Source organism: Verticillium nonalfalfae (genome assembly GCF_003724135.2).
Source record: "Verticillium nonalfalfae strain VnAa140/NRRL 66861 chromosome Unknown scaffold_66, whole genome shotgun sequence".
NCBI lineage: Eukaryota > Fungi > Ascomycota > Sordariomycetes > Glomerellales > Plectosphaerellaceae > Verticillium > Verticillium nonalfalfae.
In genome coordinates, this window is record NW_021167291.1 from 67,752 (window position 1) to 88,980 (window position 21,229).

General features: G+C 55.2%; 8 protein-coding genes across 8 annotated transcripts; 2 read left to right on the plus strand and 6 right to left on the minus strand.

Annotated features, from left to right (window-relative positions):
• Positions 1 to 104: 104 nt before the first annotated feature.
• D7B24_007853 (uncharacterized protein) lies at positions 105 to 892 on the minus strand (the record flags this gene model as incomplete). The annotated part of the gene is made up of 2 exons (XM_028641956.1): positions 105 to 818; positions 884 to 892. The coding sequence occupies 2 exons, from the start codon at positions 890 to 892 to the stop codon at positions 105 to 107; spliced, it is 723 nt and encodes a 240-aa protein (XP_028494117.1).
• A 1,565-nt stretch (positions 893 to 2,457) lies between these two features.
• Positions 2,458 to 3,705, minus strand: D7B24_007854 (uncharacterized protein; the record flags this gene model as incomplete). The annotated part of the gene is made up of 3 exons (XM_028641957.1): positions 2,458 to 2,751; positions 2,818 to 3,550; positions 3,626 to 3,705. 3 exons carry the CDS (start codon positions 3,703 to 3,705, stop codon positions 2,458 to 2,460), a joined length of 1,107 nt encoding a protein of 368 aa, XP_028494118.1.
• A 924-nt stretch (positions 3,706 to 4,629) lies between these two features.
• D7B24_007855 (uncharacterized protein) lies at positions 4,630 to 7,701 on the minus strand (the record flags this gene model as incomplete). Its single annotated transcript, XM_028641958.1, has 7 exons — positions 4,630 to 5,394; positions 5,446 to 5,714; positions 5,768 to 7,081; positions 7,167 to 7,295; positions 7,349 to 7,424; positions 7,487 to 7,543; positions 7,603 to 7,701. The coding sequence occupies 7 exons, from the start codon at positions 7,699 to 7,701 to the stop codon at positions 4,630 to 4,632; spliced, it is 2,709 nt and encodes a 902-aa protein (XP_028494119.1).
• Positions 7,702 to 8,680: 979 nt separating this feature from the next.
• On the minus strand, positions 8,681 to 9,506 carry D7B24_007856 (uncharacterized protein; the record flags this gene model as incomplete). Its single annotated transcript, XM_028641959.1, has 3 exons — positions 8,681 to 9,241; positions 9,301 to 9,384; positions 9,441 to 9,506. 3 exons carry the CDS (start codon positions 9,504 to 9,506, stop codon positions 8,681 to 8,683), a joined length of 711 nt encoding a protein of 236 aa, XP_028494120.1.
• Positions 9,507 to 10,545: 1,039 nt separating this feature from the next.
• Positions 10,546 to 15,710, minus strand: D7B24_007857 (uncharacterized protein; the record flags this gene model as incomplete). The annotated part of the gene is made up of 6 exons (XM_028641960.1): positions 10,546 to 11,265; positions 11,323 to 11,741; positions 11,806 to 12,805; positions 12,856 to 13,194; positions 13,266 to 15,416; positions 15,489 to 15,710. 6 exons carry the CDS (start codon positions 15,708 to 15,710, stop codon positions 10,546 to 10,548), a joined length of 4,851 nt encoding a protein of 1,616 aa, XP_028494121.1.
• A 546-nt stretch (positions 15,711 to 16,256) lies between these two features.
• Positions 16,257 to 18,330, plus strand: D7B24_007858 (uncharacterized protein; the record flags this gene model as incomplete). The annotated part of the gene is made up of 2 exons (XM_028641961.1): positions 16,257 to 16,323; positions 16,385 to 18,330. 2 exons carry the CDS (start codon positions 16,257 to 16,259, stop codon positions 18,328 to 18,330), a joined length of 2,013 nt encoding a protein of 670 aa, XP_028494122.1.
• A 273-nt stretch (positions 18,331 to 18,603) lies between these two features.
• On the minus strand, positions 18,604 to 19,390 carry HIS3 (imidazoleglycerol-phosphate dehydratase; the record flags this gene model as incomplete). Its single annotated transcript, XM_028641962.1, has 2 exons — positions 18,604 to 19,016; positions 19,114 to 19,390. The coding sequence occupies 2 exons, from the start codon at positions 19,388 to 19,390 to the stop codon at positions 18,604 to 18,606; spliced, it is 690 nt and encodes a 229-aa protein (XP_028494123.1).
• A 457-nt stretch (positions 19,391 to 19,847) lies between these two features.
• On the plus strand, positions 19,848 to 21,069 carry D7B24_007860 (uncharacterized protein; the record flags this gene model as incomplete). The annotated part of the gene is made up of 3 exons (XM_028641963.1): positions 19,848 to 19,897; positions 19,951 to 20,227; positions 20,605 to 21,069. 3 exons carry the CDS (start codon positions 19,848 to 19,850, stop codon positions 21,067 to 21,069), a joined length of 792 nt encoding a protein of 263 aa, XP_028494124.1.
• Between the last annotated feature and the right edge of the window lie 160 nt (positions 21,070 to 21,229).

A 21,229-nucleotide genomic window follows, 5' to 3' on the forward strand; every position in this document is an offset into this window, starting at 1 on the left:
TTGAATGCACCCTGTATCGCTGTTGACCATTACACACACCTCGTCGTCGTGTTCATTAAGACGACAGGGCATTCCGCACTCCCACACATATCCCCGTCAGACTCTTACAGCTTGGCCAGGATGTCGGGGAACTCTTGCCAGTCCTTCATGATGACGACGGCGCCAGCGTCGCGCAGGACCTTCTCCATCTCGGACTGCCTATCGGCGGGATAAGGACCGACGTAGCCAATGACCTTGATGCCGGCGCGGGTGCCGCTGAGGGTGCCGCTCTTGGAGTCCTCAATGGCGACCGATTCAGCGGCCGTCTTGCCGAGCTTGTCAAGGGCGTGCAGGTAGATGGCAGGGTCGGGCTTGGAGGTGGGTGTGGGGAGCGACGTGGCGGCAGAGTAGACCTCTTCCTCCTTGAAGAACTTGTCCTGGCCGACCTTGACAACGGAGGCCCAGACACGGCGCTTGGCGGAGGACGAGACAACGGAGAGCTTGTACTTGCCGCCGGCCTGGAGGGCCTCGAGCTGCTCGTCAACGCCGGGGCAGGCGACGAGAGAGGCCTTGAGCTTAGCGATGACGGCATCCTCTTCGCGGCGGACATATGTCTCGAGCTCCTCCTGCTCCATGGTGAAGTTGTAGAGCTTCTGGAGGCCGAGCATCATGCCGCGGAAGTTCTGGCCGACGAACTCCTTGATCAAGGACTCGCCGGTGAAGCGCTGGTCAATCTTGTGCTTCTCGCAGATCTCGTTGATGAGCTCTGCGCAGGCCTCAAAGGCGAGCTCCTCAGAGAGGACGAGCGTGTTGTCGCAGTCGAACAGAAGAGTCGTGATCTGGGCATTGATGTCAGGAGGAAGCTGTGCCTATGAGGTGAGATGGAGGAGGCGAAGTGACATACCTGAGACATGATGGCGGTAGATAGAGGTCGTCGGATTGGGTGTTTGGGTAAGGTCCACGAGCTACGGTCGAGTCTAGAAAAGCCGATGAACGCGGATCAGGGTGAACAGGCAGTGGAAATGGCTAGCAAGTGAAGGGAGAATGAAGGACGAGCCAACAGCAGAGCAAGGGGAAGCTTGAAAAGTGGACAGTGTTCGGGTTAAGAGCAGAAGTGGGATCGATCAGGAAAAGGTAGACCAGAATGGTGGTCAGCCCAAGATACGCCTCGAGTACCTAGACCAACAAGCCAGAGCCAGGCATCGAGAGCACCAGATGCAGATCGAAAGCGACATGAGCACCAAGACCAAGACGGGATCTCGACCCGTCACGGTTGCTGCTGCCCTGCCTGCCCCATCACCAATGGTGGTTGCCCGGGACGCCCTGAGCGCCCTGGCTGCCTGTTGCTCCCGAGGCGGGTGCAATCCTGCCACTGAAGAGACGCGAATTAACCCCTCATTGTAGCCCCAACACGCCGCCGTGTGTCCACTGCAAAGAGCGAGCCGGCATAGGTACTCAAGGTACGCGAGCAACGAGGAAAGAGGGGGGAAGGCACCGAGGGGCACGGAGGAGGTGCACCTCAGAATTACCCCGCTGTTGCGCCCAATACAGTGCGCCCATCCCTGTACAATGTCGTCATGGGCCAATGTGCCCCTCCATCCGACAAACGACGCGTCTTTTTCTGTGCAATTGTCGCCCGGGGCAAGAGGCATGCTCGGCCTCTCTCTCCCGTCCGCCGTTTCACGAGCCGTTGCGCATCCATGTGCAGCCTCGTTGTCGTCGTTGTGGCCCGTGTCGCGACTGGGGGCCAAACTGTACCCTTGTGCTGCCTGTCGACAGACAGACCCTGGAAGTCGATGCCGAGTCTCGGGATGTTCATGGAAGCGCATGCAGCATTCGGCCCTCTTCACACCTCGAAACCTAATGCAGACGAGCGCTTCCGGCACCGTACATCGTACCTGTGTTGCGCTGCAGCAGAATCCGCCCGCCCGCGGCCTCAACGCCCCGCACCCGAACAAGACCAGTCCCCGCCGAGATTTCCTGCGCTGCGGCGCAACGTCTGATGTTTTGCGTCTTGCCTCGCCCTCCATGTCGTCCCACTTCCTTGTATCCCTTGGCCCCCTTGCACGCAGCCGCCCGCAGCTACGCACACTCATGTAAAAGGCCGCACTGGACAGGGCATGCCGTATTTGTTTGTCACTCATCTCGGGTGCGGGGACTCGCGGGTCCTTGCCGTAGCCGCGTTGACATTGATACGGCACATCTCCAATGAGATTTCACGTCATATTTATCCAGTATGAGCTTGATCTGAGGCAAAATCATGATTTTGTTGAACGGCAATCTCGGTCTTGGTATCTCTTGTAAAGTGCAAACATCGTGTTCATTATTAACAAAAACCTCTGGGGCTCATCTCCTAAGCTCCTCAGCCACTGAAACCCCTTGATACGCCCAAAACACCGAATCGTAATAAAAAAAGGGATTCATGAAAAAAAAAAGCCAGTCCATAGTCCGCATCTCCTAAGCCGCTCACTCGCTCGCTTATAAAACTTCCCTAAGCTTCTGCTTCTGCGCCGCTGTAAGACTCGACGGGAACTTGACGTTGTACTTTATGACAAAGTCGCCCCGCGTGCCCGGCTTTTTCGACACGGGCATGCCCAGTCCGGGGTACCGCTCTGAGCTGCCAGGCTGCGTCGGGCCGGCCTTGTCGAGGTTGATCTGCTTGCCATCGATCGTGGCAACGGTTCGCTTCCATCCCGTCAGAGCCTCCTTGAGGTCTAGATCAACCGTGTGGACGAGGTCATCGCCCTCGCGGACGAACAGAGGGTGTTGTTTCTGCGAGTCACCGTTAGTTTCTGCATCTATGCGAATGTTCTCACAAGGGAGGTTGATAACACGTACCTCTTCCAAGATGAAGTGCAGATCTTGCTGGCCTCCTTCCTCCTGATCACCGACCCCCTTGAACTTGATCTTGCTACCCTTCTTCAGACCGGCCTTGATCGGCACCTCGAGCACCGTGTCCGTCGTCGTCCTCTTCCCGCTCTCGTCAAACAGCTTGCGCTTGATCTTCATCTTCTTCGTCACACCCCTGAAGAGCTCCTCCAAGGTCAGCGGCAGCGCCCTCTCAACCGTCGTCACCTCGGGCGTGGCCTCCCGCCTCTTGGGCGGCGAGAAGTCATCAAAGCCGCTCGACGAGTGCCGCACCCGCGATCGACCGCCGCGTGCCGCGCCAAACGTGGAGAAAATGTCGTCTCCGCCGCCGCCGCCGCCGCCGCTCTGCCGCATGAACTCGGCAAAAATATCATCGGCGCTGCTAAAGTTGAAGCCCGGCGCGCCGCCGCCACCGCCACCGGTGCTGAAGCGGAAGGAGCGTGTGTTGCCACCGCCGCCGGTGTTGCCAAAGTTGAAACCGCCAGGCATGCCGCCAGCGGCAAAGGGGTTGGCGTTGCCGGGCCCGCCGCTGGCGTCCGGGGGCGGGGCGCCGTGGAGGAGGAACTCGAGCCCGTATTGGTCATAGGTTTTGCGCTTCTCGGGGTCGGAGAGGATCTCGTAGGCCTGGGAGCACTCCTTGAACTTTTCGCTTGCGTTGGGGTTGTCTTTGTTCTTGTCGGGGTGCCACTTGAGAGCTGCCTTGCTGTAGCGGGGTTGTTAGCTTGTGTACCTTGGAAATGATGGAGATCAGATGATTCACGAGAGAGGAAGAACCTACCGGTAGCCCTTTTTTATTTCTTCCTGTGTAGCCTCGGGCTTGACGCCCAGCTGATCGTAGAGTTTCGTCTCTTTTACCATCGCGTCGGTGTGTGCCTCTAAAGGCTTACTGGCAATGGTGGATGGATGGTGGTATTGATGCGGGGCAGGCCTTGTCGGTGTGCCGAGTTGATCCTGCTTCTACTGTGCTGCCGAGCAACAGCAAAGATGGAAGGAGAAGATACAGGAGGAGACAGTGAAGGTGACCACCAGGCTGAAGTATGAAAATTATGGTGTGTCCGGTTGTCAAAAGTAAGGCGAATGTGTGCCTCGTCGCTTTGGGTTGTAGAGCAGCTGCCCAATTGGTGGGGCTTAGCGTCTACGTCCAGTTACTTGCTTGCTGTGATAGTGGTGCAAGCTAGACTTGGTCGTCTTGATTGTGTGTATTTCGATGTCAATTGTTCTAACAAACTACGGCGAGTTCAGGACTGAAAAAATCGGCGCACAAAAGATATAGTGTAGAAAGAAGAAGTCGCGTGATGTTGAAGAAGTCATTTCAAGTTTCCAACATGTTCCTGTCAATGCTCCTACAACCCACTCGCACGAGCTGTGAGGTCAAGGTCTCACGGCCGGGGCCCAAATGTGACATCACCACCCACCGCTTCCGGACATGGAACCTTCTAGAACCTTCGACATACTGCCATCTCCATCTGGCAACATCACGAGAATTCAGCCCCCCTTTTCATCGTATTCAATTCGAATGATTCTCATAGCTTCATGTTGGTGTGTTCCTGAGGAACATGCTCTCTCCTGACTGGCTGACTACTGGAACCTGATACACAAAGGCGCCCCTTCGCTTTGCCATGCTTTGTCCTAACCCACCCCGGCAACTAACTCCCCGCTTCAAGTCTACCCCTTTCTGTAGCCATCGACAAGATGGTCAAGCCATCCATTCATCTTCTTCCGCAGGCTGAGCCTGCTTCTTGACAGATCTCTCCCCTTGACAGACCTCCTTTCACTGAATACCTAGTCAAGCTGCCTAGAGAACGACGCATCCACATCCATGGCCTCTGCCGCGGCGTCACGGCGGCCAGATGCTGAACTCGCTGATGCATGTCTACTGCCAAAGAGAGATCCACTGCCCCCGCGCTCCTGCATCTCGGGCAGCTTGATCTCGTTGTTCGTCGCCTCGAGTTCAATCGGCTGGTCGATGGATCCTGCGTCTACTGTCTCCTGCAGGGTTTGGCCGGTGGATGAGCGGCTGAATAGTGCAGGCGCTGTGTTTTGGCTGGCTGCTGAATGCGTTGACTCGCGAGAAAGCGTCGCTGATAGTTGGTCTTGACTCTGGTTGCTAAGCCCTTTCAGATCTGAATATCCTCCTGACTGTACTGCTGAACTTGTCGTGTTCGCTGCGTGGTGGACCATGCCGCCGCTGATCATACCGAAAGCATCCATGTCGTCAAAGTCCCCCGCTCTAGAGTTCGTTTCGCTGTTGCCCAATGATGCCCGGTTGGTGTCCATGGAGTCGACGCTGTTTGCGCGGTACTTGCGTTTGGACGGCGAGACAGGCGAGATGTTTGGGTTGATCAACGGCACGTCCTCATCGTTGTCTTCGTCTGCTTCGTGGCTCAGTTCCTGACGGAAAATCTTGTTTTCCGCCAGCACAAACCGCTGAAGTTCGTCCGAAAGGGAAACTCGTGGCGTGTTTAGCGCATCTTCTGTTGCATAGACCAGCAGTGGGTTTTTGGACTCCTTCAGCATCTTTTCCTTCACGACACTAAACTCAACCTTCTGTGAACTTGTCAGCGCTTGATACCGACATCGAGGCAATATACTGCTTACCTCCGCTTGCACTGGTTGTTCATCACCCGCCACGTATGCGAGCCGCCACCACTGATCCAGAGGCTGTGTAGTCTCTTCAAGGTCGATCAACTGAGGCTCAGTTCTGCGACAAATGTACATAATGTCTCGCCCAGTAGCCACACCCCGAAGAAGATACTTCTTGCCGTGAAACGGAATGGGCTCTCCGCCGTCCTCCGGCTCAGGGTCTGTGAGGAGTGTATTCAGATACCGTCGATATTGTTTGAGGTAATCGCGGTCGGCATTCAGTTCTGTGATCATGTCAGCAAGTAAGTGAACGAATGATGTTTCAGTGTGCACGTACTGTTCATGTTGGCATCTAGCTCCCTGAGCTTGTGTTTACAGCGTATGAGCACCTGCTCGCATTGGGCCAACATGTCCTTCTCCTTCTCTGTTGCAAGCGGTGGCAGCGTGTCAAGCTGAAGCAATTTGCTGACCTCCTCGTTTGGTGGTGCGAAATCCTCGAACTCCACCAGACCGGTGAGGTACTTGACGAAGCTTTCGTATTGTTCAACAGCCTGCACCAGGAGTTCGCGCCTGTCGTGCTGTTTGTGCGTCACCGGGTCGTCCCAGTTCTTGTACTCGTGCTCCACCGCCGTAGCATCGTAAAGCCTTGCGAGTGCCCAGGCTAGCTGCTCCTGAATCGCCCGTGCATCCTCCTTCCTTGCCTCTAAGTATCGCTCGGGGTACCAGGCTTCGGGTATGTCAATGATATCAGGGCAGTCCCCATCTAGCAAAACCGTCATGATCTCGCCCATTTCTCTGAAGACGGTCATCTTTGTGTCGTCTTTAATCTCTTGCCATGTCATGGACTCGTCCCAAGCCAAGCAATCCCACACATCATAGAAGCTCTCGACTTGCGACCACTGATGTGCACTAAGCTCAAAGTCAAGGAACGAGAATCTGTCGACGCTCTCGACAACCTCATAAGTATTGACGAGCATGCTCAGTGCATCATGCATGAGAGGCTTTAGGACATCCGGGTCGTTGCTTTCGTTGAGAACGTCGAAGAATTGCCTCTCGCGCCCGGCATGGGTTCCATCGAGAAGGTCCGCCATTACTTCGACCGACCCGTAACTGCGATCCGTCGCGTCGAGAAAAGCCATTAGACGGTGAATTTCCTCGTTGAAGTCTGGCTTGGCGTCGTCGGGCACCGGTTGGCCCTGATTCATTGCTGCCGCCAGGTGAGCGGGGTAGATGGCCTGGCCTTTCCACCACTCCTTGTTGTGACCGTAGTTCTCTGCCGGGCGCCCAGTCTGCAACAGGACATTTCGAGAGAGCGGGATCTCGTGAAAGATGGATAAGATCGCACCCAGACGGTGACCCGCGTTCCGCGCATTTGGTTGTTGCACTAAAAACGCAGGAGCTTCTGATGCTCTTTGCCTCTTTGATGGTACAGGATCTAGCGCTGATCGGGTGCGCGTAGCTGGACCTGCAGGAACCATAGCCCAGTTGCTCGGATCATAGTCGTTGCGGTTCGCTGGACCGAAGTGTGCTGTAGATGTCGGGGTGATGCCGTCCATGATTCCGTTTTCTTGCGGTGCGACACCCGACTCTCTCGCCGACTCGGCGAGGGCTCGTTGTAGGTCTTCGTCCTCCTGAGCGGAGCTATTTGGTCCTGCAACTCGTCAGCCCAACGCGTCCTCGCGACGAACGAGGTCCAGTACCGGTTGGATCCCCGACAGTCCAATCAATCATCCTACCAAGCGGCGACTTGTTGTTCGTTCTCGAAGGAGGTCGCGAGGGAGCTCCGCTGCCGGGCCAGTAGCTCGATTCGGGGGGCGGCGTGACGCCCTGGATGACAGCATTATCGGGTGCGTCGACGTTGAAAGCTACCACATCGTCAGTGCCTCGTCCAACCGATCAGCGACATGGCTGTACGAACCAATACCAGCGCTATTGGTCTCGCCCTCGCGACTCGCGCCAAATGCAGATTCATCCCACGTGTTTTTCCTGACAAACTATGCATCACCTCTTTAGCGCCCGAAACGGACAAACAAAAGTATGAGGGCGGTCTACGTACGGCCTCCAAGTCGTCAAAGATCTCCATCATGACCTGATTCTGGTTGTTGCTGCTATTCTGTGCGAAGCGTCAGGAAATGGGAGACTCTTCGGACGAAGCCAAGTTTTGAGACGCACCCGCAGCGCATTTAACACGACCTTGCCATATTGCGCTTCGCTAATATCGGCGATGGCGCAGAGGTTGGAGACATCCTCGTCGGAAGGTTCTGGCGCCATTGCTCCGGCGAACTTATTTTCACGCCTCCCTCTGTATTCCCGGTCGTAATGGTGCCCTCAAGTGGGCTTCCTATGGGGTGGCAAGGTGTGTCGTACTACGCATCGTCGAGACAAGAACAGGCGGCGGTTGGCTGGAGGCTCCACGCCAAGTGACGGTCAGCACCGTCAAGGTATTCGAGCGATCGGGAGGTGCGAATGCAAGAGGAGTCGGCTCGAGAGGGATTAGGTGCAAGAAATAGACGTGGGCCAGCCGGAGCAAGAGACGAACGGAGGGTCGTCGGAGGGAAAGGCAGATGGAGACGAAGGTGAAGCTCTGAGTGCTGAATGCTGTGGCTTGGTTGATGCTGTTGAGGCGAGAGCTGCATGGCTAACATGCACTAGCGCCGGGACACCTTGACAGCCTGGCCGTGTGCTGTACCACCTGTGCCTCCAACGATTACGTAGGGGCCCGCCGATGATTCTGGCACAGCCATCACTGATCAGCGTAGCGCCTGGGTTGCCGAACCTTCATTTCTGTCACATCGTTCTTGGAAAATAGCGTCCTGGACAATGGTATGTGCATGTCAAGCCCTTACGCGCAGGGCTGAAGCATTTCTCCTTGTGCCATTTCTGCCTCGACGCTGCATTCATCTTGCATGATCACTCTACCGAGATGGTCTACTGCTTGAGTAGTACGCTGGAAGGCATATATTGGCTGCTCTAACAAGCACCCGTTTGCGGTACTCTATTCACGACGATGCCTGGGCCACCAACATCCCTGGCCGCCCACCAGAATCCAATAATGAGATCCTGTCGGTGATGCCCCTGTCCTGACACAAGCCACCGGCCTCAAAAAACTACCTCTCAACGCCATGGACCGTCGCTATGCATAAGTCCTTCGCTGGAAGTCCAAAAAAAAGCAAACCCAAACGTGAAGTGAGCAACGCCCCGCTCACTACATCGACCACCTCGGGCGCGGTCTAAGTGACACGGCTTAGCTTCAGGCCTTTGTGTTATCCTTCTTCCCGGCAGCCGTGTTGCTACTATCGTCGGCGTCGTCATCTTCTTCGTCCTCGTTGTATTCGTCCATCTCAAAGTCACTGTCGCTGCCACCCAGGTCAAAGTCGCCCTCGTCATCTGTCTCATTCCAGAATGCATCGTCGTCCACGGGCTTTTGCGGCACAGGCTCCAGGTCAGCGGTTGTAGGGAACTTGACGCCCTCAGGTATGTCCTTCCTGGACGTCTCTACCGTCTCGGAAGCCCTCTTGTTGTATTCTTCGCGATTGTCGCGGTACAGAACTCCAGCATCAACGTTCGCGGGCGAGTTGATTTCCGGGTCATCGAGAAGCAGCAGGACAGATCGCAAGACGGACTCGACACCTTGCAGGGGTGACCAACGCTCGCAAGCTTGTTCACCTGATTGTTCATCCTCCCCTGGCTTGTGGAGGATGGAAATACACAGCTTGCCGTCGAAGTAGACGTTCGGGTGGACAATGTTCTTGGTCTGAAACTGGAAGGTCGGGGGCTGGTAGGGGTATTCGGAGGTGAAGGTCATGGCGGCCTGGAAACAGGGGTCAGTTCATTGTATCGTGGCCAAAAGAAACGGCGGAACCTGCTCACCTTGAGGTATGCGCCATTGAAGACACTGTCCGGGTTCACGACCATGAGACCGATCTTCCATTTCAAAACGTTCTGCTCATCGACCTGTTGGAACCACCGTCAATATTGAAGAACCGATCAAGTTGCTTGTGAAAACTCACGTCGATATACACCCATTTCTCCTTCTGCAGCGTCTGCAGCTCACTCATGAGACGCTTCTGCGCCATGTTGTGCAAACCGTAGGTAGAAGAAGGTCCCCGAAAAGTAGAAGTGCCGGATCCGGGATTGGATGACGACCGGGGCTCGAGGCAGGGAGAAGGGTGTGACTGTCTACACTTTGCAATCGCTTTTCCGAACGCTTCCAAGATGTTCGCCTGAGGGCTGACGGGGGGACGGATGGCTTCGTTGATCACCAGTCAGACGAAGATATCCAACGGATGGTTCGTCGCAGAATCGCTTGTTGTCTGTGTCGTGGTGTAGGTTCGTTAGTCGCAGGCGGGGTGAAAGTAGCCGAGAGGGGTTGTCAGGGGTTGAAGAGAGAGGAAAGAGACGAGCGTGGAGAAGGTATGAAAGGAGTCAAGTTTTGATCGATTCAAGGCGGTCTGGAAATCTTGGAGATGCCGGTAGGCACTAGATGCGACTTCGTGCCGAAGAGTCAGGAGGCATCAGCTCGTGGTTGGGTCTGTCTCGGATTCGCCTCAAAGGAAAGTGACGGATGGGGAGGGCCTCTGGGTCGGGACCCTTCTGGTGGGCAGCCAAGGAGACGAGGGGAACCAACCAGGGGGCGCCTGCCTTGCGGCGCCACCGGCTCTCGTCCACCCCAGGCGCGTGCCAGGCTGGGCTCGCTCTGATGACTTGTCTCGCACGGGGACTCGGCGGGCAGGTACCGGGGTACCTTGTCCCAGTGCTTCGCTTCCGCTGTGAGATGCCAGGCGCACCAGCTCCGCCTTGTATCCAGTACTGGCCGGCCTTGAGACCCGGTCCGGTCCTCTGAGAGTTGGCCTGTCGGAGAGGCCGCCCTTCGCAAAAAACGGAGGTCATCAAGGTAGTACGTACCGACGTCGCGCCATTCGGCCGTGTAATTCCAGTACTACCGTTGCTTACTGCGATGCAAACTCTGCCCACATACGGTTGACATGACAGGTTGCATGCAGTAGCCAGTAATGCAACTGCACCCATTCAAGATCATGACCTGTTCATTTTGCTTCCTATCTAGGCCAACACAGGCTCTTTCCAGACTTTCCAGCAATGCTAAGGTGGACAGGCTCAAGCTCCGAGATCGTAGTAAATGCAGTTGCCTGTCCTGAAGTTGTAGAGGAACGCATGACGGCTGCCGCTCTTCTTCTCCCATGCCCACTGCCAGTTGCTCAGCATGTCGTGGATCTCCCTGACGTACTTCTTCTCGGCTGTGGTGACCGTGTGCTCTACCTTCCGCCAACTTTCGCCATCGGACAGGCTGGTCGCCCGTATCAAATCCATGACTTGGTCAGCTGTCTCGACGGCGAGGATCGGGCCGTCCAGGAAGGATTGCACCAAACTGGACGCGCTGACCTGAGCCTGCTCGACTACAGTTCGGCGGTTGAACTTCTTACTCTTCGTCTGTGCCACCAAGACTCGCACGTCCTGCTCGACATGGTTCTCAGCAGCTGCTGCCGCTTCAGCCTGTTGATTGCCTCGGAGCTTGACGACAGCCTTCGAATCCCGTTCACGTATCTCAGCACGTAGCCACGATAGCAGTTGCGCCATGGCAATGTCGACATCGGGCACATCCTTCTTTCCTAGACTCTTGACCTTGAGCATAGCATCCTGCTTGATGATGACAACCCAGGAGTAGCTGTCGTCGCGGTACTTAGAGAGCAGGTCTTCGGGCGATCGTGAGTCCTTTGCAAGTTCGGCACTGACGTTGTGCGCCCAGAGAATCTGTAGAATCTCCACACCCGTAGTTCGGAGAACGGCGGCATCGAAGCTGGCGATGAGCACGTCGCACTTTGGACTTGTATAAGCAGGTCGACCTGTGGGTGTAGGGACTTGGCTGATGCTTACTCGTCTTGCTGTGAAGATGCTCTGGTTCTCCTCTTCGGTCTTCTTCAAGAAGGCTTTGCCTCCTGTCTTGGGCACTCGGGCCAGTTTCTCCCAGGCCAAGTTGAAACCGACAGCATGCCGCTCCTCATATTGTCCACCGACCTTGGGCCGATGCTCCTTGATGAGGCTGTCATACCTACCTCCGGCAGCAAAGACGTCCTTCATCTTCTTGTCGTAGAGACAAGAAAAGAGAATACCGCCGGTATAGAAGCTCTCCTTTAGACTGTTCAAAGGGTTGACATAGATCTTACTCACCACGCCGAGTCGCTTCGCGTACTCGGAAACCTCCTTCAAGTGGGCCAAAGTAGATGAGGCCTGTTGATAGGTATCAGAGCCTTCGAAAAGCGTCTTGAGCTTGGAAAACGCCTTGCTGGGTGTGTCTACAGCCTATCAGCTCGAGCCTCTCATCATTTCGATCCTGAGTCCGACTATCCGACTACCTACCTCGGAAGTCAAACCGTTGCAACTCGTCGACGCTGGTTGACGAGACGCCCACTAAAGGAGACCGGAGTTCCGTTCTAATCTTCTGCCAGGTGAATCCATGAATATTCAACTTGCTGAGGACATCAGCCGCAGCGCGACGAGAACTGGGCTCTACTCTGCAGTACTCAAAAATGAGCTGCAGGAGCTCAGAGTGTCCGATGTGGAAACACATCTGTGTCGATGATAACGAGGGGAAAGTAGACACAATCTCATCCAGTACTTTCAGAACCTCGGCCTCCTTTAGCGCTAGGTCTAATGTGTCGGTCGTCACAATGTCAAAGTCGACCTCTCCAAGCATCTGGGGTTGTCCTGTATCTTGTCGGTCGCGGAAAATATTGCCAAAGGTAAACGTTCGCTGTATCGCCGGTGATCCTGACTGTTTTGCCAACGCTCGGGCATGGCCCATGGTCAAGTCGTATGGCAGCTGCAAGACAGTGCCGCTAGAGTCGAGAAGCCTTACGACATTGTCCGCATAATGTGATGATCGAGGATACAGGCAGCTCCTCGGCATCTCGAGAGCACCGTGTCGTCTGAAGATAGATATGAGTGCCTTCTTGACGATGTTTTGGTTGAGGAGATCGGCTTGGCTCGGCAGGCTCGTGTGCATGTCCCATGCGTAGTCTTTGGCTTGTTCAACTGGCCGTGAGAACAAGGTTGAGAGCATCTTCTTGTAGTACGGAGAACTCGGGTCCGCCAATCCAGCCAAAGTGCGCCTGATGGTCTCGCTCTCCATCTGTACAGGTAGCTTACCGCTTTGGAGAAGCTCGAAGCTCGATAGCCGGTCCTTTGGATTATGCGTCAGTAGAGACAGTATAATCTCGGTTTGAGTGCGCTCAGCGGGCTTGAAGTCAGAGGGAAGTATGGATGGCGAGCGTCGGAGTTGGCCGAGCACTTCAGCTCTCTGCATGCCGAGCATCGGGGGATAGCACATCTCGAAGAAAATGACACCCAATGAGTACATCTGCCACACTTTAGCACAGTTTCTTCGTCACTCAGCGCTGTGGTACTTACATCGACTTTAGAGCTGTATGTCCCGTTGGCGGCGGAACGCACCTCGGGGGCTGCATACGAAGCAGTGCCGATACTTCTGGTGACATCGTCTGCTTCCATGCCATTTGCAATGCCCCTATCAACGGCAAATTGACCACTCGTTGCGAGTCCAAAGTCTCCGATCTTTACATTGTCAACCCCGTCGGAGCTTCTGGCAATGAAGATATTCTCAGGCTTAAGGTCGCGATGCACAATGCTAAGACCGTGGATGTGCGCCAATCCTTCCAATATCTGACGGAACAGTCGCCACAGCTCAGAATTGTTTTGATAAAGTTTCCTGGCAATCAAGTCGCGAAGCGTCTACAGGTATATCAGATTAGCAAACTCAGCCCAGGCTCGAGGGGAAACTCGGTGCCAGTCCCACTACTCACCCGTTTCTCACAATACTCCATGGAGATGTACAGCACCGTCCGATAAGCGCGCTGAACACGAGCCCTCTTACCATCACCCAGCTCTCTGTCAATTATCGGCGAGGCTGGAGCAAGTTCGTCTTCCATGTCCGAAGAGGTTTCATCGTCATCATCGTTTTCGTCGTCATCTTCATCATCATCGTCATCCTCAAGGCCGTCTGAATCCTCATACCCAAATTCAACCTGTGGGTATCCGCTCGACGACATGAAATCAAGACCCCCTGTGCTTGTGGCGAACATAATTTCAGGCTGCTGAGACAGCGTCTCCATGGAGGCATCTGTGCCCATATCCGTTGATGTGTCGCCTTCCGACTCTGACACGTCAGGGATCTCCTCGACCCAAGTATTGTAGTATCGCACGACAGCAGGATGGCTCAATTGTGACAGCAGACGAACCTCTTTGAGAATCTCAGTCAGGCTCGACTGTGATCGCTGACTGATTTTCTTGATGGCGTAGATCTGGCCGTCAAGTTTCTTCCGGGCCTTCACAACTTCACCAAATCCCCCCTTGCCCAGGCGGCCTTCCTCGACAAAGTCTTCCCTATACCTGGACGACGAGTTCATGGTTCTATTTGTGGACTCGCGTCTCAGTCTCGGCATGAGCATCTGTGAGGAATCGTTCGAATGGTAACTGTTCGAAATCGATATTCTTTCTTGGACCAAAACTGGTGCATCCGTTGCCAGGAACTCGCTCGAGCTCAGTTCAAAGGGCCGCGGGCGTTTTTTGACGTCTTGCTTGAAGAATCTCGTCGTGAGTTCTTGAAGGGGGTTGGAAAGGGAAAGTGCCTCGAGCAGTGCCGCAGGTGCATGATACTTGTTTGGCACATCCAAACCGAAGATCATCTGCAGAAAGACAACTCCAAAGTCCCAGACATCAGTCTTGGCAGTGTAGTTTGGCCGTGAGACGGCAGCGATCTCAGGCGGCAACCAATATGCGGATCGGGCCGAGGCAAGCCCAGGTAGAGCTCGCGCTTTGGCCGACATGCCGTGCAGCTCTCGCTGGTATCCGGCATCAGCCAATTTGGGGACAACTTCACCCGTAGGCTCACGGAAGAGAAGAATGTTGCCCGTGTGTATGTCTTGGTGCACCACAGATTTGTTGTGCAAGAAGTTGAGGGCATCCAAAAGGTCTCTGGTCCATGCGCGAACCTTGCCAACCTCGAGATGGCCGGCAAGGTCGAGAAGCTCCTCGAGAGATCCCTTTTCTGCCAAAGGGGTCAGGATTGTAAATGTCCAAAGGCTTGGCGCCTTTCCATCTCCATTTTCCTGTTCCCGATCCACCCTGAAATCAAGCACATCCAGCAAATTCTTGTGGCGGACAGCTTTCAGGGACTCAAGCAGTGACTCTAGGGATTGGATCTGCTTCTTGAAAACAGACGTGTCCTTGCCGGCTGTCCGCAGCCGCGTCTCCTTGAGAGCCAGCAACGGACGCTCTTGGCCATTGGGTAACACGGGCCGCACATCGAAGACTGTCGAGATGGGCCCCTTGGCGTGCTCAGTCTTGTCCGAGACGGCCTGGAAGAAGATTTCATTGCCCGTCTTATCAGTGGCACGACAGGGTTGATCAAAGATAATCTGGCCGTCCTCAAGGTCATGGCCGATGCCCATGGGCGGGACTGACCCAAACCCGTTGGGCTTGCTCTTCCTCCTGGATTCTTTGGCCTTGTCTTTTTGGCGCTTCAGTTCCTCCTGGAGTAGACCACCGAGGACCCTCTCTTCCTCTTTGCTCTCCTCCGCCCGTTTGCGCTCCTCAGCTTGCTGTTGCTTCTGCGCCTGCGCGGCGAGTGCTGCCTCATGGGCTGCACGCTCCTGCTCCAACGAAGGCAACTTATGCCCCTTGGCCTTGGCCTGAGAGGCATCCTCGAGTATCTCACGAACCCCCTCCACTATACGGTCTATCATCTCCTGTTGTTCTTGAGCAAAGACCTTGGGTTTGGTTTCGAGATACTTCTGGATTTTGAACTGAGTGACATCGCGAATGTCATCAGCATCTTTGAGCGTCAGGACAGGCGGGGTTTTGGGATAAGTGGCGGTGAGCACCACGCCCAACGTAACGACAAATTCATCGTCCGAAGAAGCCCGGATCCGGATATCAAACGAAGGCTCAGATTTCTGTCCATAGTCAGCGATGACTCGTTGAGGTCAAGAGCGTCAAGCCGGTGCTATCGTTTATCAAGTAGGTACCTTCCAAGCGCTCTGCGTATCTGTGTGCTTCACGAAGTCGTCACCGTAAATGGCCTCCAATACCATGAGCTCGTTCTCTTGCAGCTCCTCATACTCGATTTTCGGGGTGCCGGCGGCTTCTGGGCTCGTGACCTTGAGGCCAGGGAAGCTCGAGTCATCTTTGGCGGGCTTGGGCAGATTGATGATGGGCTTGTTCCACGCCCCAGATGATTTCCACGCCATTATGAGACGATGAAGGGAGCGAAAGGGGTCTCACAGCATAAGCTGTGAGTCCTTACTGTGGGAAGCTCATTTTCGTAAGTGTACTGGTGACTGATAATAGGTAAAAAGTGGTGTTGAATGAGCAAAGCGTCACCCACATGTCGAGACTTCCACTGGCCTTGAGATCAGCACCCTGCACAAGGGACCCTTAGGCTGCAAAGCGCTACCAGCCCAGCTGATAATAGCGGGGTCGTTGCAGGGCAGCGGCCTTCCCTGTGTGACGTGGTTCTGCCCGGCGGCCCGCAATTCGACACGCAGGCCTGCCAATCAAAAGGACTACAGCCTCTAGACGCTGGAGGCCTTTCGCGACTCCTCCTCTAGCCGTTTGGGGTAACCAAGTAAACAATACACCAGGCCTCGATGAGACCGAACCCCAGATTCTCCCCATTACAAACACCCCACGACCCCGACAATATTTGCGACAACCCATCTTGAAAAGCGCGTCAGATACTTGCTTTCGATTGTACATCGCATGGTCATTCGGCCTGTTGATACCACCGCCTTACGATGCTCGGCTGGGTGCTCAGGAAAGGCCTGGAGGGCGCGTCTGGAGACACCAGAGCTGTCGCGACGGGTGCGATGAACTTCCAAGTCGCAACGAATCCGCATTCGTGAGCTAAAATCCTTCTTCGCAGATGAAACAACTTTTGTCGAACAGCCAGACACGCCAGCACCAGTCTTCGCTGCTCGAGCCCTGAAGAGCGCCATCTTCGGAACACCAGCGCGCGTCGAGGATAACGCGCCCAACTTTTCACAACTAGCCCAGCAGACGACCGAATCGAGAATGGACGACGAAGATTCAAGGACCCCTTTGAAGCCGCAAGGAATCCTATTGACACCTGGCACCGGCACGTCTCGTCGCAAGCGCGTGTCATTTGACCACAACACTGTAGACCGTGTTGACCCGACACGTGGAAAGAGCCGATCGCGCGACAACAACCATGGGAAATTCCCTAGCTCATTCACCCCGCAAGACGAGGGCTCGGCATCAAAGCGCACCCGGTTAACGGAGACGATGGAGAAGTCACGCCGCTCGAACTCCACCTCCGGTTCCTCGCCAGCTAGGAGGAACGCCAACGGCCACAGCTCAGAGGAGGAGTGGGAGGAGGCTGACGACGACGATAACTGCATGCACGACATCACAGTTGACCTCAACGAGCCCTTTTCGAGGTCAGGCAAGTACTGGAAGTCGGAATTCGAACAGTACCACCACGACGCGCGGGCCGAGATGGAGAAACTGCTGAAGTATAAGCAACTCGCAAAATCCTACGCCAAGATGAAGGACGCAGAGGCCGTTGATCTCAACGAAAAGCTCAAAGAAGAGCAGGAGAAGATTGTGAAGATGGAGGAAAAGATCACGGAAATGGCCGCGCAAATGGCCACGCGACGACTCGACGGCGATGAAGGCGAGAACCCTCAGCTGATGAAGGACCTGGCGCGACAGACGGCCCTTGCTGTTCAGTACAGGGATCAGCTGAAGCAGGTTGAATCCTTGATGACTGATAAGCCGGAAGACGACGACGCGGACACACACAGCAGACGCCGCAGGCAAGCAGCGTCACCACGAACACAGAAGACGCTCTTGGAAACGCAGCGCGAGTTGAGGAGGGCCCGGACGCAGGTCAAAGAGAACGGCGACCTTCGCGCGCAGGTCAAGCAACTCAAGGCTGAGCTCCGTGCGGCCGAGCAACACGCCTCTGCCTCAACGAAAAGCGATGCACGGGCAGCGACCAGCTCATCTCATGAAGCTGATGCTGAACTGACACAGGCGCGGGAGGAAATCCGCCGCAAGGACGAAGAGATGCGTCGCCTAAAAGAGGAGTACGAATCATTCCGAATCGAGACCACAGCGCGCCAGGAGGAGACGAAACGTGTTCTGCAGACTGCAACGGACAAGATCTCTGATCTGAAGAGGGAGATTAGGATGCTGAAGCACGGGGCATCACTCACAACTGCCGAAGTGAAGCCCGCCACGCGTGTGGCGAGTGATCCCGTCCGTCCGTCACAGACGAAACCTGCCCTCACACAAGTCGACAAAGAAGATGTTGTAGTTGAGGCAAGGAAGGGAAGCTTTGATTTGGTACAGTCCCTGAGCAAAAAGCTGAACGAAAGGCCATTGCATGACCTAGGAGGCCGACTCAAGGAACAAGACGATGGAGTGTCCAAGGCAACAGGAGAAGAGCCGTCGAAGCCTACTTTCAACATTCTGGAAGACAGAGTCGAACTCGAAAGGCCACGCTGGAAACCATTTATCCCCCGATCCCCTCGTAACAGAGAGCGCCTTGGCACCGACATCAACCAGCAGATTCAGATCTCGAGCGCCATTCCCTCGGGCGCAACGCCTGCTCCACGACATCGATTCTTGGATAGAGACCACGGCGATATCGATCTACTGCAAAACCGGTTCGCCCGTCTCGGCGTGCCAGATGCCGAGGCCAGCACGATGCTAGGAGCCAACATGTCAAGGAGCGCTATTCCGCCTGAAAGGCGGGCAGCCGCCATCGCTCGAATCGAGCAGCGGAAAGCTGAAAAACGGCGGGCAGTAAACAATATTCTCAACAAGGAGAATGTCAAGCCTTGAATGACTGGGTTATTGGGTTGGATTTTGTTTTGGGGACTACCTGCTACATACATCATTGAGTGTACTGGATATGGGATATGGATATTGTATGTTTAAGGACAGCATGGCGTTCAGGACCCGAGTCGGGCAGGCTTTACTACTCGTCAGATGGATGATCAAGATTAATGAGAGACACCACGGACATCAATCGGGGCCACAGCGTGAATCACCGTGTTGAGGAGTAGAGATCCGGCTAGAGCATGCCTTCGTCCCGATTCGGAGATGGTATATTGCTCATGCACTCAGGGTGCCCTTGGTGCTAGGAATCTCGCCCTCCCTGCCGGCGACCTTGGTAGTGGCCTGGCGCACCGCAATCGCTAGCGCCTTGAACGCGCTCTCGGCCCTGTGGTGGTCGTTCTCGCCGCGCAGGCAGTCGACGTGTAGGGTGACGCGGGCACCCTGAGCGAAGCTCTGCAGGCAGTGGGGGATCATCTCGCAGCTAAGGTCGCCAATCTTCTCACGCTTGAGGCCGAGGTCGATGACGCTGTAGGGGCGGTTGGAGAGGTCGATGACGGCACGGGAGAGGGCCTCGTCCAGAGGGGCATAGGCATAGCCGAAGCGCGCCAGACCAGCCATGCTGTTGAGGGCCTGGGCAAAAGCGTAACCGAGGGTGATGCAAACGTCTTCCGCAGTGTGGTGGTCGTCAACTATTGATCGCTATGGTCAGTCTACTGTTTGGTCCGTTCGTTGTGCATCTGAAGAGTTCAAGTGGCGGATGGAGGGGCAATGGAGGGGCACACGTACTGTGAAGGTCGCCCTTGCAGTTCAGCGCCAGACTCCAGCCAGCATGCTTGGCCAGGGCGTGCAGCATGTGGTCGAGGAAGCCGATGCCCGTGTTGACGCTGATAATCTGCGACTTGCTCGCCTGAGAGGCATGGCCTTCCTCCTTAGCAGATGTCAACCGCGAGTCGGTGTCGGGTGGGAAGTCCCCGCCATCGAGGTTCAGGGCAATCTGAATCTTGGTCTCGTTGGTGTCACGAGCCATGGCCGCCCAGCGCGGGCTCACTGATTTGGAAGACATAGCGTCGGTGGTTCAGACAAAGGAGTGATGTCTGTGCAATGTTTTCTCTACACGGTATATTCCAAGATCTACTAGTAATCCTTATCCAAAGGGCGCTGCCCAGTCTATCGACAAAATACTGACGCAGAGGCGAATGTCGACCAATCCGATGTCGGTTATAGTGATTCACCGCCTACACCTAAACCGGGAGCTGTGGGGAGCTCTCCACGGCAGAAAAAAGGCTCCTGCCCTTTTTATGGCGCGTCGTGTTCTTCTTCCTTCTTTTGCCATCCTCACCTTCCGAGGACACAGTTTCACCAAAACTTGAGCCTTGGCCCTTGGACTGTCCGCACCAGCTTGTTGCCATCCGCCCAGCTGGTTGTGCTCTATCTCTTCACAACTACAATCAAGTCATCACGGACTCTGTTTCACTTTCTGAAAGGTCTTCAATTGCATTTGATTGACCTCGCTTGCCAGTATGTCGTCGGACATGTTGGATGGCTACTGGCGGGCCCCGCCCATCGCCAGGTAAGCATCCCTCTCTGCGCATCACCTTCCATGACCGTCGCTAACAGGCACAGAACCGTCGCAACGGCAGCATTCGTGACTTCGATATCCGTATACCTGGGGGCTCTCCCTGCGCATTGGCTTACGTTCATGCCCGAAAAACTTTTCACTTTTCCTCCCCAAGCTTGGAGGATCTGGTCGAACTTCCTCGTCACTGGTCCCCAGCTAAGCCTGCTGTTTGACACGTACTTTCTGTACAACTACACAAGCGCCCTTGAGGTCGGCAACCCTCGCTTCTCCAAGAAGGAGGATGTCATATGGTACCTCCTGTTTGTTGGCGGCGTCATCACGGTAAGCCTTTGCCTGCTCATCTTGCCCCATTGTGTTCTTCCCTGTGACCTGTGTTCTTCATTTATCCAACATGACAAAATCACCTCGTCTATCTGCCCGCGTGGTGTATCCCCACAGCTACAGCGGTTCCTGAAAACGAGGAAGATCACCCCCACGGCACAGCCGGTCCGCTACCTCATTAGGGCTTGGTCTGCGGCGTGGGCATGGTGGGAAGCGTATTCGATGTCTCGGGCAGCGATTCAATGTTGCTCGGGTTGTTATACGCTCCCTACATCTTTTCGCCTGCGGGCACCTTCTTTCCTGTCCCATGATCGATCGATATACAAGATCTGAAACCCAGTAAAAGCTTCCGAGTTGAGCTAATCCTCTCCTCGCAGACCATAGCCTCCTGGCTTTTTGGCGGCGGCTTCTTCCTCTCGGCCCTTATCCTCGCCATGTGCCGCACCGTGACCCAAGACCAGCGCGGCCAGAAGGCCAGCATCTACTTCATCACTATTCCCGCCCAACTCATGCCCTTTGCCATGATGCTCATGTCTCTGCTGTTTCCCGGTGGCGCCATGACGTTCCTCATGCAGCTCATTGGCTTCTTCGCCGCCCACCTGTTCGATTTCCTGACGAGGATCTACCCGACCTTTACCGGCGGGCGGAACCTGCTGCCCACGCCTGGGTTCCTGTCCCGCTTCATCGAGACGCCTCGCATCCTGGAGCGCAACTTTGGCACTGCTATTCGTCCGCGAGCCGCTGAGCCATCGACCGGGCGCACAACTGGCGCCGCCACCGGAGGCGGCCCCCTTCCCGAAGCATGGAGGACCAGGGGTCCTGGCAGGCGTCTCGGGGATTAGAGCATCAGCAGGCGTTGGGTGAAGCACAGCATATCACATACACAACGATAGAGAGATCAAGATGAATTAATGAATACCATTTCAAAATTGTAGTCCACGTATTTATCGTGAATCTGTCCGTTGAAGAGTACGCCACGCTGGCTGTATACACAAAAGTCCT